The sequence below is a fragment of the Pituophis catenifer genome, unplaced genomic scaffold (genome assembly GCF_029215685.1).
Source record: "Pituophis catenifer annectens isolate HBS135680 unplaced genomic scaffold, rPitCat1.0.hap2 SCAF_2, whole genome shotgun sequence".
NCBI lineage: Eukaryota > Metazoa > Chordata > Lepidosauria > Squamata > Colubridae > Pituophis > Pituophis catenifer.
Window position 1 is genome coordinate 24521079 of NW_027256882.1, and position 27492 is coordinate 24548570.

The 27492-nt window shown below is 45.3% G+C and overlaps 2 protein-coding genes across 2 annotated transcripts in view; both read right to left on the reverse strand.

Moving 5' to 3' along the window:
- Window positions 1–689: 689 nt before the first annotated feature.
- Window positions 690–4890, reverse strand: LOC139311864 (zinc finger protein 420-like). Its single transcript, XM_070936390.1, has 2 exons — window positions 4814–4890; window positions 690–2660 (listed from the first exon to the last, which is right to left on the reverse strand). The coding sequence occupies exon 2, from the start codon at window positions 2568–2570 to the stop codon at window positions 849–851; it is 1722 nt and encodes a 573-aa protein (XP_070792491.1). The 5' UTR covers window positions 2571–2660; window positions 4814–4890; the 3' UTR covers window positions 690–848.
- Window positions 4891–16882: 11992 nt separating this feature from the next.
- LOC139310008 (zinc finger protein 585A-like) overlaps window positions 16883–27492 on the reverse strand; it is a 47857-nt gene continuing 37247 nt past the window's right edge. The window contains exon 6 of the mRNA XM_070934185.1: window positions 16883–18027. Coding sequence (XP_070790286.1) covers window positions 16883–18027 — 1145 coding nt within the window. The remainder of the gene's footprint in view (window positions 18028–27492) is intronic.

Sequence of the window (27492 nt, forward strand, 5' to 3'; positions counted from 1 at the left end):
AAAGTTTCGGGTATCCAGGGCAGGTGGGGATCGAAGTGCTGGGAGAGCCCAGGAGTATGGGTGTAGGTATCCTTATTGTGATCCCCTCCGCAGAGGAAGAGGGGTAGAGAAGCATGGATATTGTTTTCCTTGCAGCCCAGAGTTCCTGGGGGTCTCTTCCCTTCTCCCGTATTTCCTGCTGCTTTGTGGGGGGAGGCAAAGAGACCCCACCAGGATCCAAGGTTCCCTCCAGAGCGTTAGGCGGACTGATGGATCAGTTGAGTGTCTGCCTGCCTTTTTCCACCCTGGGAAGATGGAGGAGACCCATCAAGAAGCGCCTCCCCTTCCCCTCATTTTCTTCCGCACTCCAGGCCCCCCCACCAAGGATGCATCTGGCTGGGACCAACAATTCCCTATCGCTCTGAAAACCGTGGCTAGTAGCTGCTGGGAACCATGGGCCCTGCACTCCCTGACAGCCTTCCTCCTCCTCCTCCTCCCTGCAGCCCATTTCCTGATCCAGGGGAGGTCCGAGAGCCCCTTCCTCAACCCACTTTGGCTGCACACTATGGCACAATCTGACTGCCATCTTGTCTGTTTTGAGCCACCCAGTCCATCTCCTGAAAAAGGCCCTCTTGATTATTTTAAAAAAATACTTTTATTAAGAATTATATGCACAGAAAGAACGTTAGTATAAATATCTCTATGTGAATATATGGTTCCTGGTAAACGTTAAGATGTGTTGAAAAAAAGTGTTCTCAATGTTGTTTACCGCTGAACAACGGAGATTTATCTCTGCTATGGACTTTTTAGTCCTTTTTAAGCTTTGATTTACTATGAAAAAGTTTCTCACAATCTGCACACTTGTAAGGCTACTCTCCTGTGTGACTTCGGGTGTGCACGCGAAGTGTTGAAGGATGGACATAACATTTCCCACACTCCAGACATTTATAAGGTTTCTCTCCAGTGTGGATTCGCTGATGCATCACAAGAGAATCTCTCCGTGAAAAACTCTTATCGCACTCTGAGCATTTGTGGGGCTTCTCTCCTGTATGGATTCGGCTGTGACTTCTAAGGGAACCTGAATGAGCAAATGCTCTCCCACAGTCTAAACATTTGTAGTTTTTTTCCCCTGTGTGAATTTTCACATGACTTCTAAGGGCTGATGAGGTACTATAAAATCTTCCACAGTCATTGCATTGATATGGCTTCTCCCCTGTGTGGATTTTATGATGACCCAGAAGGCCTCGCTTGTCTACAAAGCATTTTCCACACTCTACGCATCTGTATGGCTTCTCTCCTGTGTGGAATTTTTGATGGCGTCCAAGGTGTTGTTTTTGGGAAAAGCATTTCCCACACTCCCCACATTTGTAGGGTTTCTCCCCTGTATGGATTCTCTGATGAATCTGAACATGGGCTGGCGAAAGAAAACTTTTCCCACACTCCCCACATTTATGGGGTAGGTCCCCATTGTGCCATTCCTGGTGTCTCTGAAGTTCAAAAGAATACATAAATCGTTTCTCACATTCTGGGCATTCATAGGGTCTCTCTCCAGTGTGACGTCTCTGATGTTGCACCAGGTTTGATTTCAAGGTAAAACATTTCCCACATTCGAGGCACTTTTCGTTTTTCTCCCCTGTGTGTGTTTTCTGATGTCTCCAAAGTCCTGAACTCTGGCTGAAATATTTTCCACACTCACAGCACTTGTAAGGTTTTATTCCTGCACGAATCTTCTCATGGGACGAAAGGTTTGCGTTCTGAGAAAAGATCTTCCCACATTTCTCCCCTGTGTGGATTCTCAGATACATCTGAACATGGGCTGGCGAAAGGAAACTTTTCCCACACTCATCATAATTATAGGGTAGGTTCCCTTTGTGCCATGCCAGGTGTCTCTGAAGTTGATGATAATACATAAATTGTTTCTCACATTCTGGACATTCATAGGGCCTCTCTCCAGTGTGACGTCTCTGATGTAGCACCAGGGTTGATTTTGAGGAAAAATATTTCCCACATTCAAGGCACATTTCATTTTTCTCCCCTCTGTGTGTTTTCTCATGATTCCGAAGACCTGAAATCTGGGTGAAACATTTTCCACACTCAAAGCACTTGTAAGGTTTTATTCCTGCATGAATCTTCTCATGGCGCCGAAGACTTGAGTTCTGAGGAAATTTCTTCCCACATTCCCAACACTTGTAAGGTTTCTCTCCTGTGTGAATTCTCTCGTGGATTCTGAGAGTGCTTTTTTTTCGGAAAAATTTCCCACATTCCAGACATTGATAAGGTTTCTCTCCAGTGTGGATTTTCCAATGTGTAAGAAGGTTTGACTTTTGACTAAAGCATAAGTCACATTCCTCACATTTATAGGGTTTTTGTCTAGGAGAGCTTCTGAGATCTTTGGAGTTTTTCCCAGAGAAAGATTTCTCACCCTCCAAACCTTCACTGGATCCACTTCCCACATGGAGCTTCCTGTGGGTCAAAAGGAGGGACTTGCGAACAAAGGATTTCCCACACTCTGAGCATTCATGGGTTCTTTTGGGGGTTCTTGGAGGGCTGTTTGTGTCTGATGGGGGATCCAAGAGTTTCCCACGCTTCATGCTTTCTCTTGGCTGCTGCCTTGGGCTGAATTTCTACTATCTCTTGTTAGTTGTCTTAAAGGTAAATCTTTGGTCACAGTTATTTTCTAGCTGGTGGAACAAAAAAGAAAATGAGAACATTATTTCCTTTTGAGAAACACAGAAAATCACAAAATTATTGAAGGCAAGATGCTGTCAAAGTGTTATTGCTAATAACAGCTGCAACAGTAAGGGCAGAATTGCAGTTCTTAAGCAAAGCGGTCATGTGATGTCTCACGTAATGACCGCTTTGCTCAACAAGAGAGTTTGCAGCCCAGTTGTAGTTGTAACTTGAGGACTGCCTATAGGAAACACAAAAATCAAGGCAAAAACTTTCACTGCGTTGCCATTTTGTCAAATAAAGATAAAACACAAATGAAGGTGAATATACGTGTTCCAGAATGAAGTTGCAGGATCCAATCTGGGTAGGTCACCAGGATCAGAGGTTTTTTTCTACCGAGCTTTAGATCTTGTGCTGGAGCCCTTCTTCAGGGAGCTCCTCTGTAGCAGTGTGTGTCCTGTGTGTGGTGTGGTTGTTTATGTGGACCAAACACAGAAGAGCAAACACTGCTAGAGAGAAGTTCCCTGAGGAAGGGTCCAGCACGAGATCTAAAGCTAGGAAGACAAACCCTTTGATCCTGGTAAGCAACCCAAATTGGAACCATAAAAAAAAAAACGCTTATGTTCCAAACTAATATTTAACCAAGATTCTAATGACCAAAACTCCTAAAGGGCCTTGAGGGACCTAAAGGCCCTGGGAATGGACATTAACAACTGGGAAACGACCTCCGATCGTTCAGCTTGGAGGCTAAAGACCATGGCCTTTTCCAATTTGAAGAGATACTTGTTCAGCAGGCTGAGGCAAAGAGGCAGTCCCGGAACCAGCGAAATCTGGGGCTGGGCAGGGGACAGAATGTATCTGCCCTCAGTGTGGAAGGGATTGCCACTCTCGAATTCTCCATTTAGTCACACTAGATGCTGTTTTAGGACCTCTTTCCAGAGCACGATACCATAGTACCATGAGACTGAAGGATGCCAATGATGATGAGCCAAAATGAAAGAAGCCAGCAGGATGAAGTCCAACAGGAGCCAAGGCATAGTTGTGAGTAGGAAAGCGCAAAGGAAGGTGAGAGAGATCAGATGGGGAAGAGCATGTGTGAAAAGGGCCGATCTCCTCCCATTTCCCCATCCCACAACCAAAGAGATTCAGGCAACGTATCCAAACAGAGTTTGGTATGAAGTGGGATGCCAGCTGACCTTGAAGCAGAGTCTGGAGGAGACACCACCCTTACTTTCACCCCCAGCCCACGGATTCTGCCTCCCCCCCGGTTCTTGGGAGTCCCTCAGGGAATCCTAGGGAAGCAGAGGAAAGCATCAGGTGGCAACCAGCCTCAAAACTTCCTTAAAACCTTTGCTTTGTAAAACATTGTTTTGTCTGTGTTTTTAAATAGGCTGTACACCACCCTGAGTCCTTCGGGAGAAGGGCGGTATAGAAATATTATTATTATTATTATTATTATTATTATTATTATTATTATTATTATTATTATTATTATTATTATTATCCACCATGAAGGGCCACATCACAGCCCCTTCAGGGCAAAACAAGGAAAATACCGATTTTTCCTGATTCTACCAAGCCTTTAGGATCAGAAGCAGATTAAACATTGGCATAAGAACAAAGGATTTCACCGTTCCCCTTTTAAATTCAGCTCAAAGAAAAAAGGATCTCTTGTGGGTTAAGACAACATGAACTCAATTCAATCAATTTAAAGCTTTTCTTTCCCCCAAACTCTCCCCTCCCCGTTGCAATGAGGTCGGTCTGCGTTAAGAGCACGTTACAAACGTTTTAAAGCTCCGTTTACTCCATTTTTTTTCCAACTGCAAGTGCCGGATATGGATCCACAGAGACTTCGATCTCTTACGGACCACAGAGAGACCTTCTGAAGCAATTTACCCAGAGCTCCTTGCCGGATCCAGTCGGAGCCCCCGCCCCCCGGGGAGTCTGGGACGGGCGAGGAGGAAGCAGATCCAGCCCGGGGACGGAGCCCCCCTTTGCAACCCTGGAGGGAAGGGAGGGATCCGCTCCCTGCAGGCAACGCCAGATCTCCCCGAGGAAACCCCAGAAGCCGAAGAGCGGGATCCGCAGCTCCCTTCCTTCCTGGCGGGGAGAGGATCTGCTGGGAGGAGGGGCGGCCTGGAGGCCGGAGGGAGAGCGGCCCCACCTGCTCCGAGCGCGATGCAGAAAACTCTCCCGAGGGATCCAGCAACGATCCTAGCCGGGGAAACGGGAATCTCGGACGGAAGCGGAGATCAAGACCGAGGGAGGGGAGAGGCGGGGGCGGGGCTTCTGCTCTCCTCTCGGGCTCTGTTCATGTCTTGAAGCCCCGCCCCTTTCTCGCCTCCTCTTCTTTGCCCTCCCCTTCCAGCCAGTGCTCCAAAACCTCCTCTCTGATGGGCGTCGGTGTGGAGGGTTCCTCTGCCCATGGGAAGAGTGTCCCTCTCTGCAGGCTGGAAGCGGGATTTCCTAGTCCCCAGAGACCCCCAAGACAGGAAAGAGAAATGTTTGGGGGAGGAACCCAGATCTCATTCTTCTTCCCATGGAGGCGACACAATACAAGAGGGAAACAAGCCAGCCAAGCCACTGCAAAATGGAAATGATTTTTTTATTTTTATTGATTGATATCCGCCTTTTATTATTTTTACAATAACATATCCCACACATCTTCCTTTACCTATTTGCCTCACAACAATCCTGTGGGGTGGGCTATGGTGAGAGAGTCACTGGCCCCAAGGTCTCCCACCTGCTTTTCATGGCCAAGGCGAGACTGGAACCCATGGCCTCAGGCTTTCTAATGCAGGGCCTTAAGACTAGGCCACATTGGATGTCCTGGGTGTTGATTGGCAATGGTCATCTTTCAAGATGGGGGGACTTCAGCTCCCAGAATTCAAATCCATAATCAAGACCGGAACTTAAGTGAGTCTCTGCACATTATGGATCCATTAATACCTTTTGTGGGTGGGGCCCATCATAACTCCAAAAAGCTGCAGCTGGATGACTTCCAGGGCTCTGTTTGCCTTCCAGCTGTGCCTGATGAGCTCTTGGCTGAAAGAGGAGACCAATCCAAACTCAGCCTCTCCCACCTGAAGTGAAAAGGAAAGGAAGGACAGAGCCCTTCACAGGAAGGGGCACAAATAATGAAACCCCCCTTGTTAGCAGGAGGAACTGAATGCTGGCAAATGGTCATTTATTTATTTATTATTTATTTATTTATTATTGTGATTTATATGCTGCCTTTCTCCCTAGGGACTCAAGGCGGCTTACAAAATGACAAATTCCAATACAAATCACAATGAAGTAAAATAAAAATCAGCAACCCTATTAAAAACAGTTTAAAATTATGACAGTGTACCTCCAAACGGATCAGTTGAGTTGACGAAAGAAGCATGGTGTGTGTGTGTGTGTGTGTGATGGAATTAGCATGAAATGGCAGACTAGCTCCTTTTTCCTATTTTCACTTGACCTTCGGTGTATCCCAGGACTGGACCTTCTTCCCAGAGAGCCTTAAATCCATAAAGAGAAAGAGCCTCCATCAGACCTGAGGAGCATCCGGGTACCAGGCGCCTCTGGGGAACCAGGTGTCCGGATCAAGGGGCTCACAGGGGCGGGAAGATGCCAGAAGCACCCCCTGAAGTAGCCAATAGGAATGGGGCAGATCCCAGCTTCTGAGCACATCAGCAACTAGGTCACAAAGGACCCATTACTATGGGATCAAGAGAGAAAAGTAAAACAGCTAGGAAAACATTGTGCTGCATTCAGCTGGGGAGGAGATGCCATTTCATGGAGGATGGAGGAGAAGGAGAGAATGAACCACAGTTAGAATAGAATAGAAAAGAACAGAATAGAATTTTTTATTGGCCAACTGTGATTGGACACACAAAGAATTTGTCGTTGGTGTATATGTATATGGTCTTAGTGTACATAAAAGATATGTTCATCACGAATCATAAGGTACAACACTTAATTATAGTCATAGGGCTATAAGGCAAGTGATGAGTTAAAGTGAGTTTACTGAAGCTACAAAAACATTGCATTAAATTTAGACTATTTGAAGTGATATCTCTATGGAATATAAGGTAATTGCTTCCGGATCGATAGAAATAGGCAAGAAAAATATTTAATGTCACATGGCATATGGATAATAATGAAATATCACAGTAAGAGACTAATAAGAATATCCATAAAGGGATTTCAATGTAATTTAAATTAAAAGGATGAAAACGTCAGGCCTGGAAGCCATCTTTGGTGTTAGGCCTTCAGGCCTGCCAGGTTTACTCCTGTGGGAAACAGGAAGGGGGGATTGTATGGAGCATTGGGGATATATAGTCATAATAACATTCCTTTCCCAAGAACTCAAGGACATCTTGCCCTGCACCTAGAAGGCTGGACCTGGGAAGCATACCCAGTTGGGACGATGTTTGATTGGACCATGTGATGGACTTGTGGGTGCTGGGCAGGGACTTGAACTTTTCTTTGGGTGGGGAAAACCTGGAAACTTTCAGATTACCCAGATGTGCCAATATGACATCTTTAAGTAGCTTTGAGGAATTTCGAGCCTGGGAGTTTTCTTTCATTGGGGGTGTTACTTGGAGCCCTGACACAAAAGCTTTATTTCATAACCCCCAGACCAGGGAGCTTTTTTCTCACTTTACTTTACTTTACTTTACTTTTATTTGATTTGTATACCTCCCTACTCCCGAAGGACTCAGGGCGGTGAACAGCCAACAATAAAATACATACATACAAAATTTAAAAAGCAGAAATAAAATCGAATTAAATAGTTTGGCCCAGACAGATTAAAACCCCAATCAATTTAAAACAAATTTAAACTTTGAGTATTAAAAATATTAAAAACATTAAAATATTAAAATTAAAATTGTTTAAAAAAAGAGGGAGAAAGTTAGGCCAGGCCCGCCTGGTGAAATAAAAAGGTCTTTAGAGCGCGGCGGAAGGCGCACAGATCCGGGATCCTCCATATCTCCAGGGGGAGTTCGTTCCAGATAGTAGGTGCCCCCACAGAGAAGGCTCTCCCCCTGGGGGCCGCCAGTGGACATTGTTTGGCCGACGGCACCCGGAGGAGCCCCTCTCTATGGGAGCGTACCAGCCGGTGGGAGGCTATTGGTGGTAGTAGGCGGTCCCGCAAGTACCCAGGTCCTGAGCCATGGAGCGCTTTAAAGGTGGTAACCAAAACTTTGAAGTGCACCCGGAAGACCACCGGGAGCCAGTGCAGCTCGCGCAGGAGGGGTGTTACATGGGAGCACCATGTCGCTCCCATTACTACCCGCGCGGCCGCACTCTGCGCCAGTTGGAGCCTCCGGGTGCTCCTCAAGGGGAGCCCCATGTAGAGAGCGTTACAATAGTTCAAGCGGGAGGTGACGAGGGCATGATTGACCGTGCGTAAGGAGTCCCGATCCAAAAAGGGACGCAACTGGCGAATCAGGCAAACCTGATGAAAAATTCTCTGGTCATGGCCGTCAAGTGCTCTAAAGACAGCCGTGAATCCAGGAGGACGCCCAAGTTGCGCGCCCTCTCCGTGGGGGCCAATGATTCGCCCCCAATAGTCAGTGATGGCACCAACTGACTTTACCACAATTAACACCTGCTTTTGTGTTTTTTGAAAAGCTTTCAGGATAAAATCTTTCTTATGCTAGAAAGATTTCTAGGTGGCCTCTATGAGGGGACTCTCAAATGCAGGACAACAATTGTCTCATTTCAAGCAACAGATTTTCCACACATCAAGCTCTGATTTGGTTTGTCACCCGGAAAGTGTGTCCGGCCATCCGAGCACCTGAAGGGTTTCTGGAGGACATTTTTACCTGCAGACCCAGGTAGACATTTCAGAAAAATATTTCCCACATAATAATTGCCTTAAGGGGATGGGGGTGGGGGGCTGGGGCCTTCAGCAGTTTCAACCAGCTGCCACTGTCCCCAGACCTGGACTTCACCTCAGGGTCACCACTACCACAGATTTAATGTGGCCTTAATCTCCAGACCGGTGGCCTTTGCAGCCTTGCGCCATTCTCCAAGCCGCGTGGACCAAAGCATCTGAAAGCTTCTCCAGCACCACCTCAAATCAAACGTGGATGGTGCTGGGACTCCAATGGCCTCCCCTATCCAGAAGTTCCTCCTAATTGGATAATAAATCTTTAATTATCCTCCCAGTAGCCTTTAATTTACTAAATTTACTAAAGCACTGTTAAGTAACACCAGCTGCCTGCAATTACTGCAAGTTCAAATCTCACCAGGCTCAAGGTTGACTCAGCCTTCCATCCTTTCGAGGTAGATAAAATGAGGACCCGGTTTGTGGAGGCAATAAGCTGACTTTGTATAAAAAAGAACACTGCTGGGGGGGGGCGAAAGCCCTACTAAGCAGGTATATACAAAAGTATGAAGGCTATTGCTTAACGCATTGTAAGCCGCCCTGAGTCTCTGGAAAAGGGCGGCATATAAATCGAACCAATAAATAAATAAATAAATAAATAAATTCAAATAGCTTCACGCCTTACAGTGATTGCAACTGGTACAGAGGTTACATGAGAATTCCATCATGAGAATTGAAATTCTTAAGGAGAACTCAGATCTCTTAAGACCATGAGTCTTTTCTGCAGAGTCTCACCCTCTTTGGGTGAGTCATTTCCAAATCCCCAGAGCCTGGAAATACTGCTAGGCCTTTGCACGGTAGAATTTTTTTCAATATATTTCTTTATTTACATTCAACCTTTATTAGTTTTATCAATTACTCAAGGCAGCGAAGATATCCCACACACCTTCCTCTGCCTATTTTCCTCACAACAACCCTGTGGGGTGGGTTAGGCTGAGAGAATGACTGGCCTAAGGTCACCCAGGAGGCCCCCATGGCCAAGGAGAGACTTGAATTCAGCCTCCAGCTTTCTAGCCCAGTGCCCTAACCCAGGGGTGGGCAAATGTGGCCCTTTTACAACCTGTGGACTTCAACTCCCAGAATTCCTGTCTTGAATTCCTGTGGACTTCAACTCCCAGCTTGGCTGTCTCAGGAATTCTGGGAGTTGAAGTCCACAGGTTGTAAAAGGGCCACATTTGCCCACTAGTGCCCTAACCACTAGGCCAAATTGATTCTCCCAGATTAGATAAGTGGAGTTGTTTGGGACTAAATTTATTTATGGTTAAAAACAAAGCTCTACACAGGACAACCTCATATTAACTGAATTTTGGGTCACACAAAACACAATGTGGTATCAGTTTACAAATCACACTAAATTGAATATTGCACAATATTATCGCACATATAATGCTGACACTACTAGAAACACCGAGGAGTCGAGAAGGATGGGTTTCTTCAAGCATCCAAGCCGATAAAACATCGGTCCCCCCAAAAGCCCTTCCAAATAGGGAGCAAGGTTTACTTCTCGACTAAGTACTTGAGGCTGAAGCTCCCTTGCAAAAAGTTGGGGCCAAAATTGATAAGGCCCTTCCCAATCCTGAGGATCATCAACCCTGTATTGATGGAGCTGAAGCTTCCCCTGTTGTGGCCCCGCCCTCTGAGCCTATCTCATCGGAGGAAGAAGGCTCCGAACATGAGGGAGAGGAGTCAGCCAGGCCTCCCTCTCCAGGCCCCTCCCCTCTGGCACTGCCTCAGTTGCCAGCCGAGGAAGGGGAGATTGGCCAGGAGCCAGGTGTCTCTGATGAGGGCGAGGAAGGAGAGCTGTTGTTCCTGGATGCACGCCAACGAAGGCGTGATAAACGGTTGCAGCAGTTAAGGAGGCGTGCTAGGGATTATAGCTGAGTCACTGGACCACATCCCAGAGACTATATAAGAGAGGATGGTGGCTGGTAAAAATCTGTGACGAACAAAAACTAACTCTGGCTAGTCACTTGAACGACGTCTGAAGCTGCCGAAGGGATATTGTTTTGCTGGACTATTTGCAATGCGTATGTAATTTTATGTTTTCTGTTGCAGTAAAACTCTTGGCAGACGGTGCTTATATTGTTGCCAAGTTTGAGATAATGACCTGTGTGCGTGCCAAGTACTTTCTTAACCCTCGGCTGGCTGTGTTTGTGTGTGTGTGTGTAGACGGGGACAGATCATCCCCGTCTGCTTGGGAAAGTGCATCCGGTCTTCCACAGCAGCTCCTTAAAATCCCCAGTAGAGTCTCAGCTGAGACCCCAAAACCCATAGTAGTGCAAGGGGAGACGCGTTATGAAACAAAAAGAATCCTAGATTCTAGACCCGTGATGGCGAACCTATGGCATGCGTGCCACAGTTGGCACACGGAGCCATATCTGTGGGCACGCGAGCGTTGCCCTAGCTCAGGTCCAGTGCACATGCGCGTGACAGCAAGCTGATTTTCGGGCCTTCCAGGCCACCGGAAGTCAGGAAACAGCCCATTTCCGGTCTCTGGAGGGCCTCCGGGGGCGGGGAGGCTGTTTTTGCCCTACCCAGGCTCCTAGAAAGCATCTGGAGCCTGATGAGGCCGAAAAATGGGCCTACCGGGCCCACCAGGCCATCACATGCCAAAAGCAGGGGGTCATAGCGCATGCGCGGGGGGTGGGGGCACACTGAATTATGGGTGCCCCCCCCCCATGGTCCACCCGCTTTTGGCACGCGATGGCAAAAAGGTTAGTCATCACTGTTCTAGACTGTATCAGGGAAGATTATAATACCTGGTGCAATGGAAGGAATAGCCGTTGTCTGAAGCTCCCTGGGTAAAGAGCTGGTATGTAAAAGCAGATTAATTGACTAAGCAGTTAAATACCTTGGAAAGCCAAAAGCACCTCCTGGGAGAGGGAAAAGTGGCTGACTGAACACTAATTGATTTCCGTTTCAAACTTTTCCGGGTGTTCTGTCCCTGTCTCACACACGCACACAAACAGTCAGCCAGGAGTTAAATAAAACTTGCAGACAATAAATTCCTTCGATAACAGGATTGGCAGCAACCCAGTAGCTGCTTGCCAAGAACTTTACTCACAGAGAACCAAAACAAATACACAAAGCCACAGAATTGTCAAGTCCAGTCCGTATTAAATCCAAGGCAGGCAGATAATGTAGTTTCAGAGATACAATGCGACTCGCTAGTTGTTTAGTTTTGTCCGTCACAGAGCCTGAATGGCCACCACACCCCCTTTTATCCGCTGTGGGGTGTGGTCCAGTGACTCAGCTTAATCTCTGGCACGCCTCTTTTTCTGCTGCGTGCGCTTGTTTCTCCGACGCTGGCGTGGATCCAGCCAAGACTTATCTCCGTCACTGTCCGACTGCGACTGCTCAGCGATACCTGGCTCCTGGCCAATCTCTTCTCTCTCGGGAGACACCTGAGGCATTGCCAGAGAGGAGGGTCCTGGAGAGGGAGGCTTGGCCAACTCCTCTCCTTCACTTTCGGAGTCTTCTCCCTCCGATAAGACGGGCTCGGGGGTCGGAGTCACAACACGTTAAGAGAGAGATCTGACTGTCAACTCTGAAGCCATCCTGGCTGAAGCCATCTTTTGCTACCTTAGTTGCCACAAGCCCTGAGAGGGGGAAGGGAGCGGGGGAAGTATATAGACCGGCTGGGTTTCTTGTGGGAACCAAGGTCAGATGCACAGGTGGCTGTGGAAGGAGGAGAGGAGTGATCAACCTGCCAGCACTTTTACTGGACAATGTGACCTGTGACATCTGGGAGAGGGAATTTTCACTTTTTAATTAGGTGAAAACCATAGGAACTTTTATTAGAGTCGGTTTTCACCGGCTGTGCCGATATGGTGTATCCAATAAACATGTCCTTTGAGGAATCTACCTGCCTCGGAATTCTGCTTTCAATGGGTGCGCTCAGAATGCTGACATTTTGTTCTCTATGGGGATCATGCCAAAGATGCTGGACAAGGATCTAGGATCCAAGAGACCACAGCTCCAGAATAGATTATCTGTAGCTCAGCATTGAACTGCAAGGTCTCTGAGCTTGATGGTTTGTTTGCAGATGTTTCAATACCCAGCTAGGTAAAAGCATAAATGTTAATGATGTCACCTAGCATTGATAATGTTATCTAATTGGGTGATGAAACGTTTTCAAGGAAACAAGTTGAGAGGACACCAAGGTCCCCACACCATCTTTGGCCCAAGAGCCCCTGTTGACTCAGTGCACGGAGCTTACCATCCCACCATGAGTTGAGAATCACGAGTGTGTCTGGCACATATAAATAGCTACCAATGATCTGCCCTTAAGGGCAGGGGTCCATCCAAATCCCCCTGGGACATGTCCCCTAAAGTTCATCCAAAATCTCCACCTTTGAATTCAATCCCAAAGACAGAAGTGTCCAGCGAGGGAGGATGGAGTCAAAATAAAATGAAAGGCAGCTTTTTGTGCACAATTGAAGGATACTTTTTCTGCCATCTTGACTTTTGTAAACTCCCAGTTCATGCCCTGAAAACAGTCCTCTTGATTATTTTGAACAATAATTTTTATTAAGGGTTATATTCACAGATCAAAGAAAGAAACTTGATACAACAATGTAATAACAGCTCTCAAAAGAAACCAGCATAGGTGCATAAAGTACTCTCTGACAAATTGAAAGACAAAAAGGACAAGTATAAAAAGTGGAAAGAGGGACACATAACTAAGGCAGAATATCAGCAAATAGCCCGAGCCTGCAAAGACGAAGTGAGGAAAGCTAAGGCTCACAATGAACAAAAGTAAAAAAAAAAAAAAAAAAGCTTCCAACATGTTAAAAACAAGAAAAAAAGTCAAGGAAACAACTAGTCCATTGCTGGGAGAAAATGGCAAGAAGGTGAAAAGCAACAGGGAGAAAGCAGAACTGCAGTCCTGCGGTTTTTTGCAACTATCTACACAAAGGGAAAAAACAGTCCAACCTATCAAAAACAGCACCACAAAAACCAGTTTAGGAACACAAGTTAAAATAGGGAAGAAAATGGTAAGTGAGCACCTGTCTACCTTAGACGAGTTCAAATCACCAGGACTACATAAATTACACCCCAAGGTTCTGAAGAAACTGGCAGACGATATCTCAGAACCTCTGAATTATATCTTTCAAAGATCCTGGATCACCCGGGAACTGCCAGAGGACTGGAAAAGAGCTGATGCAGCTTAAAAAAAAAAAAAAAAAGATCCAGGAAACTACAGACCTATTAGCCTGACCTCAATATCAGGGAAGATTCTGGAAAAGATAATCAAGCAACGAATCAGGGAACACCTAGAAGCAAACTAAGTAATAACCAAAACCCAAAATGGATTTGTCAAAAACAGATCATGCCAGCCTAATTTTATTGCATTCTTTGGCTAAGTGACAAAATTAGTGGGCCAGAGGAATGCTGTCAATATAATTTACTTGGACTTCGGTAAGGCATTTGATAAAAGTTGACCATAACCTACTACTAGATAAAGTAGAAAAATGTGAGTTAAACAGCATCACCACCAGATGGATTCGTAACTGGCTGACCAATCTCACTTAACATGTAGTCCTCAATGGAACTGCATCTACATTATTTTATTATTTTTATTTTATTCAATTTATATCCTGCCCTTCTCCAAGTGGACTCAGGGCGGTGCACAACCAGAACTAAAACACATATCAATACAAAATTTAAATTTATTAAAAGAATTAAATAACTGTGGCCCAAAAATTTAAAACATTGAAAACTAAAACCCATTTGACAATTTTAAAAGCTAAAAAACTTTAAAAAAAAGGCAGGGGGGGGGGGTTTCACGCCAGCCCTGCTTGATGAAAAAGAAAAGTTTTTAGGGCACGGCGAAAAACCCGGAGATCTGATATCCTTCGTATCTCCGGGGGCAAATCGTTCCAGAGGGCAGGAGCTGCCACAGAGAAGGCCCTCCCCCTGGGGGTTGCCAGCCGACATTGCCTGGCTGACGGCACCCTGAGGAGTCCCTCTCTGTGGGAGCGTACTGGTCGGTGGGAGACTATCGGCGGCAGAAGGCGGTCCCGCAAATACCCAGGTCCCATGCCATGGAGCGCTTTAAAGGTGGTGACCAACACCTTGAAGCGCACCCGGAAGACCACTGGAAGCCAATGCAGCTCACGCAGGAGAGGCGTCACATGGGAGCGGCCCCTCGCTCCCATAATCCCCTGCGCGGCCGCATTCTGCACAGGTTGGAGCCTCCGGGTGCTCCTCAAGGGGAGGCCCATGTAGAGAGCATTGCAGTAGTCCAGGAGGGAAGTGACGAGCGCCTGAGTGACTGTGCATGGAGGGAAGTATGTAGTGGGGTACCCCAAGGCTCTGTTTTAGGCGTAGTACTCTTCAACATCTTCATCAATGACTTGGACGAGGGGATAGAGGGGGAACTCATCAAATTTGCAGACGACCGCAAGCTAGCAGGAATAGCCAACACTCCAGAAGATAGGCGTAAGGTACAGAAGGATCTTCACAGACTTGAACATTGGGTGCTATCTAACAGAATGAAATTCAATGGTGAAAAAAGTAAAGTTCTACATTTAGGGAAGAAAAACAAAACGCACAGGTACCATATATGTGGTACCTTGCTCAATAGTAACTGTGAGAGGGATCTTGGGAGTCCTAGTGGACAACCATTTAAATATGAGCCAGAAGTGTGTAGCAGCTTCCAAAAAAGCCAACACAGTTCTGGGCTGCATAAACAGAGGGATAGAATCAAGATCATGTGAAGTGTTAATACCACTTTATAATGCCTTGGTAAGGCCACACTTGGAATCCTGCATTCAGTTTTGGTTGCCACGATGTAAAAAAGTGTTCAGACTCTAGAAAGAGTGCAGAGAAGAGCAACAAAGATGATTAGGGGATTGGAGGCTAAAACATATGAATAATGGTTGCAGGAACAGGGTATGTCTAGTTTAATGAAAAGAAGGACTGACATGATAGCAGTGTTCCAATATCTGAGGGGCTGCCCCAAAGAAGAGGGAGTCAAGCTATTCTCTAAAGCACCTGAGGGTAGGACATGAAGCAATGGGTGGAATCTAATCAAGGAGAGAAGCAACTTAGAACTAAGGAGAAATTTCCTGACAGAACAATGAATCAGTAGAACAACTTGCCTCCAGAAGCTGTGAATGCTCCAACACTGGAAGTTTTTAAGAAGATGTTGGATAACCATTTGTCAGAAGTGGTGTAGGGTTTCCTGCCTAGGCAGGGGGTTGGACTAGAAGACCTCCAAGGTCCCTTCCAACTTTGTTATGCTGTTTTCTGACAGGCAGCATTTTGTGCACGATTGAAGGATACTTTTCCTGCCATCTTGACTTTTTTAAACTCCCACTTCAAGACCTTAAAACAGTCCTCTTGATTATTTCGAACAAGAATTTTACTAAGGGTTATATTCACAGATCAAAGAAAGAATCTTACTACAACTACGTACAGTATGTCTATAAATATACTGTATGTATATATGTATGTATGTATATACATATGAAAAAGACAATGTAAGGGAAAAAAAATCCCTCACCCATTTCATCATCTCTAAATCTTCAGAGTTCTCCTTATTGATCAACAAAGTCTAGTAAGAATATACAAAAATATCTGGGTGCCTTGTCTTATGAATGGAACAACTTAACACCGAAAATGCATTCCCAGTTGTGGTCATAAATCAAGAATTACCTGTACACTGCAAAACATTATATATACTCCCTACATCCTTATAACCCTTTTGTGTAATGACTCTGCCAAGTTACCAGGGTGGATTAAAATCAATGATTTTTTTTAAAAAATCAAAAAAATCAGATTTTTTTTATTTAAATCGGATTTTTTTTATTTTTATCGAATTTATTTTAATAAAAAACTTTTGGGGTAAAAATCTATTGTAAGATAGTTTTCTATTTAAGATACATAAATAATTTAGTTTATTCAGCATGAAATGGAACTTAGTTATGTAGCATGAAGCTGTATATTCTGCAACACTGGGACTATCGGTGAGTCAACAGTGGGTCAAAGGAGGAGCAGAGATGACAGTTGCTCTTTAAAAATCATGATTTAAATCGAGTTGATTTAAATCAACCCTTTTTACTAGTGATTTAAATCAAGATTTAAATTGTGATTTAAATCAACTCGATTTAAATCAAATCCACCCTGCAAGTTACTAATTCTGCTTTGTGAGCAAAACATCCTCACACTCCCAATATTTATGGCCTTTTCCTTCAATCTGTACTCTCTCTGAGAATTTGAGGTTGCTTCACTAGCAAAAACATTTTCCCTAGGCCAAACATTTGTAGGATTTCTCTTCTGTCACTGTGCGAACTTCCATGTGAATTGTAAGATGTGACCTTAAAAAAAAAAAAAAATCAACGTTGTTCACAACTGAAGAGATTTATTTCTGCTATGGACTTTCTGATGCATTTTTAACTTTGATTTGCAATGAAAGGGTTTCTCACACTCTGCACACTTGTAAGGCCACTCTCCTGTGTGATGTCGGGTGTGCATTTGAAGTGCTGAACGACTGGCAAAACATTTCCCACACTCCAGACATTTATATGGTTTCTCTCCAGTGTGGATTCGCTGATGTGTCACAAGAACACTTTTTTCAGAAAAACATTTATTGCACTCGGAACATTTATGGGGTTTCTCTCCTGTATGGATTCGGCTGTGACTTCTAAGGGCAGCTGACTGAGCATATGCTCTCCCACAGTCTAAACATTTGTAGTTTTTTTCCCCTGTGTGAGTTTTGCCATGAGCTCTAAGGGCTGATGAGGTACGATAAAATCTTCCACATTCATTGCATTGATATGGCTTCTCCCCTGTGTGGATTTTATGATGACTCCAAAGTAGTTGCTTATAAGCAAATGATTTTCCACATTCTACGCAGCTGTATGGCTTCTCTCCTGTGTGGACCCTCTGATGCTTTCCAAGATTTGCTTTTTGGGAGAAACCTCTCCCACACTCCCCACATTTGAACGGCTTCTCCCCTGTGTGGATTCTCTCATGAACCTGAAGCTCTTTTTGTGTAACAAAACTTTTCACACACTCCCCACATTGATAGGGTTTCTCCCCTTTGTGCCTCATCTGGTGTCTCTTAAGTTCACTAGAATGCATAAATCGGATCTCACATTCTGGGCATTCATAGGGTCTCTCTCCAGTGTGACGTTTCTGGTGTAGCACCAGGGTTGATTTCAAGGTAAAACATTTGCCGCATTCGAGGCACTTTTCGTTTTTCTCCCCTCTGTGTTTTTTCTCATGTTTCCGAAGAGATGAGGTCTCGGTGAAACATTTTCCACACTCATAGCATTTGTAAGGTTTGATTCCTGCATGATATTTCTCATGGAGCCCAAGACTTGAATTCCGAGAAAAGCTCTTCCCACATTCCCAACACTTGTAAGGTTTCTCCCCTGTGTGAATTATCTTGTGGTTTCTGAGATAGCCTTTTCTACGGAAAAATTTCCCACATTCCAGACATTGATAAGATTTCTCTTCCATGTGGATTTTCTGATGTGTAAGAAGGTCTGGCTTTTGACCAAAGCGTAAGTCACATTCCTCACATTTGTAGGGTTTTAGTCTGGAGGAGCTTCTGAGACCCTTTGCTTCATTTTCAGAGTTGGATTTCTGACCCTCCAAATCTTGGCTGGACCCACTTCCCACATGGACCTTCCTGTGGGTCAAAAGGAGGGACCTGCGAGCAAAAGATTTCCCACACTCTGAGCATTCATGAGATTTTTTGTGGTTTTTCGGAAGGCTGCTTGTGTCTGACGGGGGATCCAAGAGTTTCCCACGCTTCATGCTTTCCTTTGGCTGCTGAATTTCTAATATCTGTTGATAGTTGGCTTGCGGGTAAATCTTTGGTCACAGTTTTTACCTGCTGTTAGAAGGAGAAAGAAGTGAAGAATTATATTTCCTTTTGAGACATGGAGAGGGTAACAATATCTTAGCCTTGGTAGGGACCTTGAGAGTCTTCCAGTCTGACCCTCTGCCCAGGTGTTCAGTACACCTGAGGGAAAGGGATGGAGCCCCTACATCTCTAAGAGAGATGCCTTCTGCCACCAATTGCCTCCCACCGGCCGGTTCGCTCCCACAGAGAGGGCCTCCTCAGGGTGCCGTCAGCCAGACAATGTCGGCTGGCGACCCCCAGGGGGAGAGCCTTCTCTGTGGTGGCACCTGCCCTCTGGAACGATCTACCTCCAGAGATACGAGTGATCCCAGACCTCCGGACTTTTTCGTCGGGCCCTAAAAACTTACTTTTTTCAGTTAGCCGGGCTGGCCTGATTCCATGTTGGTTTTAAAGTTTGATACTGATTTTTAATTGAAATGTTTTAAATTATGGGCCAAATTTCATTTAATTATTTTAAAAATTATTTTAACTTTTGTGGACAAATGTTTTTATTTTGGCTGTTCACCGCCCTGAGTCCGAAAGGAGAAGGGCGGTATACAAATCTAATAAAAGATTTTTGGAGTGGGGGAAGACAGTCACATGCCACCTATAAATTGGGGAACTAAACTAAAGCGGGATGCAAAACTGCAGCCACTCCTGGAAGCCTAAGCCTAGCCATGCAAAGCAGCTCTGACTGACAACAATGGTAGCCTGGGGCTGGGCCTTAAGGGAAGTCCTGAGGCCTTCCGCATTCTCAGCCATCTAGCCAATAGGAGTCGGGCAGATCTCAACTGAGCGCATCAGCAGCTATGTCACAAAGAATATTTCTAGAATTGGGGATCAAGAGATTAGCAAATTCTCCAACACTGGAAGTTTTTAAGAAGATGTTGGATAACCATGTGTCTGAAGTGGTGTAGGGTTTCCTGCCTGGGCAGGGGGTTGGACTAGAAGACCTCCAAGCTCCCTTCCAACTCTGTTATTTTATTTCTATTTCTGTATAAGAGGAAAAACATCACTTCCAAAGTACAACATCTTGGAAAATACCCTGCATTCAGCTGGGGAGGAGATGCCATTTAATAGAAGACAGAAGAGAAGGAGAGAATTACCCACGGTTGAAGTTGTTATGTGAGTAGTTAAGGTTAGTGCTGTTAATAAATCCCCCAACAATATCTCATTAAATTTATACTATCTGAAGTGATATTTCTATGGAAAACAGAGGTAATTGGTGGAGAAATTGACAAAAATTGGAAAGAAGTACTGTATATTCAATATAATGTGGCATGTGAAATATCACAATAGAGAATAAATACCCTTAAAAGAATTTAAATTTACAATTAAAATAGGTTAATTGGGTTGGGAAAAAGAAAAATATTTAACATGATATATGGACAATAATGAAACATCACAGTAAAGAACAAGAATATAAATTTATGGTTAAAATCACAACTGTACACACAGTACCCTTAATTGCACACACAAGAGCCTCACATTAATTGAATTTTGGGTCACATGAAACCCAACCTGGTGTTCACACTAAATTGAATATTGCACAATATTCTCACAAATAGAATGCTGACTCTACAAGAAACACCAGAGTGAAGATGGATGGGTCAATCATCCAAGAATCCTGCTTGCTCAGGTTGAACTTTGTGATGGATGCTTGAAAAAGGAGACTGGATTGTACACCTGCATTGTTCTCTATGGGGATCATGCCAAAGACACCAGACAAGGATCTAGGAGCCAACAGCTCCAGAATAGATTATTTGTAGCTCAGGGTTGAACTGCTGCAGGGTTTTGCAGATGTTTCAATACACAACTAGGTAAAAGCATCAATGCTAATGATGTCACCTAGCACTGATAATGTTCCCTGGTTGGGTAACGAAATGTCTGCAAGGAAACAACCAAGCTCAGAGAACATCAAGGTCCCCACACCATCTCTGGCCAAAGAGCCCCTTGTTGTCTCAGTGCATGGAGCTTCTCATTCCACCCTCTGTTCTGACCTAGGCTTCCTGATTGAGTAAAAGCACACAATGAGTCCCGAAGATCTTAATTTATTTCAACGGCTGTGAATTCTGTTTATTCACAGCCCGTGCTGAATCACCAAGAGTTTGTAAAGAGTCCTTCAGGATAAGGCTGATAAGCACCCACCTTCATCTCCCTTGACACGCTGCCAAAGGCCTAATTGGCAATTATCTTTGCGAGGCCACACGGAAACACAGAGTCAAAACAAGAGCTTCAGAATACAAACCGACCAGAATCAACAACGTTGCTTCCTGGAAAGGCCCACCACATACCTTTGCTCCTCCTTTATGTCTTATGGGAGGGGCCAATCATCTCCAAGCCCTACTCCCAAGTCGTCCCTTTTGTTTCAACTGTTCTTGCCTTCTGGCAGCTCTGCGCATGCACGCACTAGGAACAGGCTCCCCCTGTTCCTCTGCCTTGCTGATATCCAACTCTGGAGGCTACGGAGTCCGCACATAACTCCCAGATGGCCCTGGCCCCATCTTTGCCTCCGACGCACACCTCTCGTCCGAGCCTTCCCCAGAGTCCAGGACTGGTTCCTCCCCAACCTCCTCACTGTCCGACTCTGCTGCCAGCTCTGCAGGCCACTGGTGGACCACAACACCATCAGTTGAGAGGGAACCCCATCCATTCCTGGGGCTGTTGGTCAAAGAAGAAATCTCCTAGGAGCATTAAGCCTTGGCTTTCTGCAGCCTTCATCCACAACCTCCGTGTCTAACCCTCAGGTAAGAGGTTGGGAAAGGGCTTTGACGGCTCTTAATAAAAGCAGCTTCTCTGGTGGACATTTTACCTGTGTTTCATCTCTTACACAGTTGGAACCAACCTCTTAGGTACACATCAAACTGTCACAAAGAAGATGGAGGCAACTTATTTTTTAAAGCACCAGAAGGCAGGACAAGAAACAATGGATGGAAACTAATCAAGGAGAGAAGCAACTGTTGTGGCCTGCCAGCGGCCTGTGCAGCTGGTAGCTGATTCTGACAGCGAGGAGGCTGGTGTGGTGATTCGCCAGTGGCCTGTGCAGCTGGCACCTGAGTCAGACAATGAGGAGGCTGGAGAAGAGTTGGTGTCAGAGGCGGGGATTCAGCCAGGGCCTTCAGAACCTCCAGAAGCTCCCATAAGTGAAGAGGAAGAAGAGGAGGAGCCTCTTCTCAATGCACGGGTGCGCAGAGCTGCCAAAAGGCAGGAATGGCTCCTCAGGAGGTCTCCTCGAGAGTAAGGCTTGGGGCTAATTGGCCACTCCCTTAGCCTATTTAAGGAAGGACGACGACTGAGGCAATTTGCAGGAAACAACTTTGACAGGCAATTTGCAGAAAACATCTTCGTTCATATTCTTTCGCATATTGACTCCAGAAACATCTGATCGGCTCTTGCTTCTCTCTTTTCATTTTTCCTGCAAATTGCTTCTGGGCATTTTGCCAACCACAGTAAGCTTACAGTTATCTGAAAGACTGTACCTCAGAATTGAGTTATTATTTCTTGGACTCTTGTCAGCTGTTAATGAAGTTAAATTAACAGCCCTTGTTCAGAAAAGACTGATTTAAGCTGTATTTGTGTTTGAACTACTACTAAGAAAGCTCATTAGTAGTCCTTAATTAGTAAACTAAGGTTTGTACAGACTTTGTGTGTGCTGCGTTTTTGTGGTCCGTAGCTGGGGCAGAACAGCAACCTGGAATTAAGGAGAAACTTCCTAACAGTGAGGACAATTAAGGCAAAGCTGTTCCACTGGTTAATTGTCCTCACTGTTAGGAAGTTTCTCCTCAATTCCAGGTTGCTTCTCTCCTTGATTAGTTTCCATCCATTGTTTCTTGTCCTGCCTTCAGGGGCTTTGGAGAATAATTTGACCCCACCTCCCACCCCTTTTCTTGGTTGGTAGCCTCTCAAATAGTTCTCCCTTCCCCACTTCCCCATCCATTCAGAGCTGAAGAAGCTTCTTGGATGAGAAGCGAAAAGTCTTAAAAGGAAAACAAGGAAGTCCAGTTGCCTCTTGAAAAAGCCCCTTTGGGACAGAGGTCTCTTTTTTCTTCCTGGGATCTTTGGCCTGGGGAGAAAAGTTTGAATCCTATTCTGGGATGGGAAGGGACCCTCGAGGTCTTCTAATCCAGTTGTCTGCAACCTTGGCAACTTTAAGCCTGGAGGACTTCAACTCCCAGAATTCCCCAGCCAGCATCCTGAGCCGTCTGATCCTTTCCTAAAAAATACCCCCTCTCGGGTTTCAGCGCTTTAGATTCCGCGCTTTTCCGAGGTCCCCTTGCCTTCCTTGCTTTTGCATGGTAGCTCTTCTGGCCCATCTAAAGCTTTGGGGCATGTCCGTGGGGAAAGCCTCTCCCAGGTTGACCCAGGTAGACTTGGTGGTGTCTGAATCTAAATTTTATTGCAGGGTATCAAAGCTTGTCCCTGGCTTTGGCTTCCCCGGGCATCCTGCCATCCTGTCTTGCTTGCGCTGGGAGGCCAGCAGAAGCTCCGGAGGGGGAGAAGGAGGGATGGAAAAGGGGAAAGGACCTTCCTGTGCTCGGCTCCTTCCTCCCTCCATCCTTCCCGCCCTTTCTGGAGGCAGGAGGGAGGGGGAGAAACTCCTCTGCCTTTCCCAGCTGTCCTTGGGCCAGAGGGATCCCCAGAAATTGCAAGTGCCCAGCTCACCGGGCAGCTGCTGGGTGAGTTTGGCAGGGAAGGGCCAGCGATTGTGCCAGCCCAGGCATGGGGAAAGCTGAGGCAGGTACCCGAAGGCTGGATGTGTTTTGGGGGGGGCGGGGGGGAGGAGATCGGAGGGATCAAATCAGAGGCAGAAGCCCAGGCCATCTCTCCATCATCTGCCAAAGGGGGCATGGAGCCCCCCCTTCCCTTTCTTGGAGAGGTTTGGGGGGGCACTGTAGGAAGTTAGCACCCACCCCTTTCCTAGAAGAATGAAATATTTTGGGAAATATTAAAAAGGCAGAATGTTATGTTTCCCTGGATGAGAAATGGAGAAGCATGTTTTAAAGACAAAGCAGCTCCCACCTTCCTGCCCCCACCCTTTTGTTTTTTTGTTTTTTTATTGAAAAGTTTTAAAAAGTTTACATATATATCTTCCCCTTCCCTCCACCCTCCCCAACCCTCCCCCTCCCACCCACCCCCTCCCTACTTCCCAGAGCAAAATACAGGGTATAACATTCAACAATCATAATCTAACATAGTCTAATTAATTATAACCTCTTACATCTCTCTAATACTTTAACTCCCCTTTACCAAACTAAATTTGAATACATAATAACATCTCTCTATCTATTCGTAAGCTATTTGAAATTTTTTAGTCCAATATTTACTTTGAATATAATCTATCCATCTTCTCCATTCTATCCCCCCACCCTTTTGTTAATGGGCCAGAGGCAGAAACTCAATATTTGTCAATGGACCTCATCTGCAAAACAATAGGACCCATCTAGCAACAGAAACTCACCATATGGCACCTGGGAAAATTACATCAGCCAGTAGGGCTAGCTAAGCCCCCCCACCCCCGGGAGTCTGACAACCAATCAGGATACTCTTTCTGGGCCCCAGGAAGTTCAAAGCCAGAGAGGGCATAAAATCCGGGGACTCACTGTATCTGCCCTTTTCTGTTCAGAAACTCAAGCCATGTGATCCTGTCCACCATTAAACCATCTTTCCAAGCAGTCTCCATGTTTCCAGTGTCTTTTTCCCCACTCGGAGCAGAACCCAGAAGGATATTTCTCCCAACAGCACCTTCCTGATTGGCGTCTTCTCAGTTCGTAAGGCCAGCCGGGTCCTGCCAAAAGTGGGGAGCTAGCGAGCAAGGTGGGAGTGGAGTGTGGAAAAGCCCCTGGTTTAGCATCTCTGGTCCAGGCCTCCGTAAGTGGCCATCTCCCTGCAGGGGGAATCAGGAGGATGCTCCCCCAACTCTCCACAACTGGCGGGTCCTAGGAAAGAGAGTTTTCAAAATGGCCACTTTGGATAGCGAGATGGCTGGCGTAGAAATTGAATAAATATGCAATAAATAAGTAAACGGCGCAGCAGTCCAACAGAGAGATGGGAGCAGCGGATGCAATCATATTTATAATTATTGTAATGTTAACGGCCTAAATGGAGATTTGTAGCCTCTGAGTTGGGCTCTTAGCAGAGGCTCTGAGATCTGACCAGGTTAGACTTAGATATAGGATAACTTTTTTGTCACTTTGAACATACACTAATCTGCACACATTAAAATGAAATTAGGTGCTGCCATGAATGACGGTGGAAGAAATCAAGACTCTTCATTAAACAGAGTAGAGTTTAAGTCCGCCTTCTCCCGCTCCTATCCTCCCAGGTTATCAGACTACAACTCCCAGGGTTCCCACACCCATATGGGACTTCCTAGAGTTTTAGCCCATCATTTGACCAGACTGAGATCAGAGAAAACTAAGGATGTGGATGTAGTAGGTCCTCCATATCCAGAGACAGTCTACCTTTGAATTTGATTTGCATGGGAACAACAATGAGTGATTGTTTTCCCTTTCATGTCCTGTTCATAGATATTAATTTTTTGAGGAAAAAAATGGAGGAAATTCTGTAGAATAATACACGTCGTCCTCAACTTAGGAGCATAATTGAGTCCCAAATTTCTGTTGCTAACTGAAACGTCTGTTAAGTGAGCTTCGCCCTATTTTACGACTTTTCTTGCCACAGTTGTTAAGTGAATCACCGCAGTTGTTAAGTCAGTAGCACAGTTGCTAAGTGAATTTTGCTTCCCCATGGGCTTTGCTTGTCAGAACATCGCAAAAGGAGAGCACATGTCCCTGGGACACTGTAACTGTCATAAATATGAGCCGGTTGCCAAGCACGGAACGGTCGTAAGTGTGAATAACAGTCACAAGTCACTTTTCAAGTTAAATACACCATACTTCAAATTAAACACACAAGAGTTCAAGTTTATTACACAATAGCAACAGCAATAGCACTTAGACTTACATACCGCTTCATAATGCTTTGCAGCCCTCTCTAAGTGGTTTACAGTCAACCCCCAACAATCTGGGTCCTCATTTTACCGACCTCGGAAGAAGGGAAGGCTGAGTCAACTTTGAGCCGGTCAGGATCGAACTGCTGGCAGTCAGCAGAGTTAGCCTGCAATACTGCATTTTAACCACTGCACCTCCATGGCTCCTACTATACTACAATATTATCTATACAGTATCATACAATAATACTGTTCCAGCTGACATATGAATTTGACTTAAGAACAGACCTTGGGAACAGGACTTGTTCTTAAACTGAAGTACATAACTGAAAGCTACATATTCTGCCAATTACCACTTTTAATTCAAGAGAATCTCTGTAGCTCAAGATTGAACTATTTATTTATTATTTAAACTTGTATGCCGCCCTATCTCTGAAAGGACTCAGGGCGGCTCACAACAATAAAAACAAGCAAAATCAATGTTAAAAATACCCAATAAGATTATAAAAAGACTATTAAAATCCCCTTTAAAACCCCTTCAGTCCAAACCAGCCAGGCGAAATAACCATGTTTTAAGGTCACGGCGGAAAGAGCGAAGGTTAGGGGCCACCCGGAGCTCCAGGGGGAGCTGATTCCACAAGGTAGGTGCGCCCACAGAGAAGGCCCGCTCCCTAGGGGTCGCCAGCCAACATTGTCTGGCCGACGGTACCCCAAGGAGGCCCTCCCTGTGGGAACGCACCGGGCGACAGGGAGCTGTCGCTGGCCGCAGATGGTCCGCCAGATACCCCGGGCCTAAGCCATGTAGGGCTTTATAGGTAATTACCAGCACCTTGAATCTCACCCGGAGGGCAACCGGTAGCCAATGCAGGTCCCACAGGAGAGGTGTAACGTGAGAATGTCGGGACACCCCCATTACTACCCGCGCGGCCGCATTCTGCACCAGCTGAAGCCTCCGAGTGGTCTTCACGGGCAGCCCCATGTAGAGAGCATGGCAGTAGAACTGTGGTGTTCTTGGAGTTTGGTGGTTTTCCTGCAGATGTTTCATTACCCAACTAGGTAACATCATCAGTGTGATGTAGGGTGGGGATCACTGGCTGTTTACATATAGGAAGTTACCCTGTTAATTTGGGTAGGGGTGACAGTTTTGTCCATGGAGGAGGAGAAAGGAAACTACACTCCCACCGATAGGAGTTGGCAGGGCAACCTCCTATATATAAATAACCAGTGAACCTCACCCTCCTTCACACTGATGATCTTACCTAGTCAGGTAATGTAACGTCTGTAAGCAAATAACTAAGCTCAGAGAGCAGCAAAAACACCATAATGAGTGCTTTTGCTCCAAGACCAAAGAGGTTAAGATTTTATTTTGATTAAACATTACGTACAGCACTGACTGCTTTAAATGCTTTAAATTAAAAAGCCCTGGTAGCGCAGCAGACTAAAGCACTGTTATTAACAGTGTTATTAACATTCAGCTGCCTGCAATTACTGCAAATTCAAATCTCACCAGGCTCAAGGTCGACTCAGCCTTCCATCCTTTCTAAGGTAGGTAAAATGAGGACCCAGTTTGTGGGGGCAAGAAGCTGACTTTGTATAAATATACAAAAGTATGAAGGCTATTGCATAACGCATTGTAAGCCGCCCTGAGTCTCCGGAGAAGGGCAGCATATAAATCAAATTAAAAAAAAAAAGTGACAAATAAAATAATAAAACCACTCAAAGTGCAGAGCTGTTAAGACCACTAGGGTTTTTCTGTTTTTTTTTTTTTTTTTTTTTGCAGTTTTATATGTTTCTACATGTATTAGGAACACCCTCTTTGGAGATCTGTGAACAGACTGAGTGTTGTCTTATGTATATCACTCATACCATTTGAGCAATGATGTCACAGCACACTTAGTGTCTTTTTGATGTCACTTTAGTTTCTATTATGAAATTATAGCCCCAATTTCCTACACCTAATTAGGCTCCCCTCCGATTCTGGTTGTTACAGCTTCGCATATATGGCACACACAAAAATTATCCTTTTATTGCAGATGTATAGTATAAACCACCCTCTATTCAGAAGGCTACAATCCATGAGAGCCATCCCAACAAGCAGGAGAACCTGTGGCTTAGAGGTTAATACATCTGCCTAATATGCAAGCAAGCTCAGGT

Excerpts from the sequence above, each read along its gene's own strand:
- LOC139311864 (XM_070936390.1), bottom strand. The coding sequence starts at position 2,570 with ATGAAGCGTGGGAAACTCTTGGATCCCCCATCAGACACAAACAGCCCT.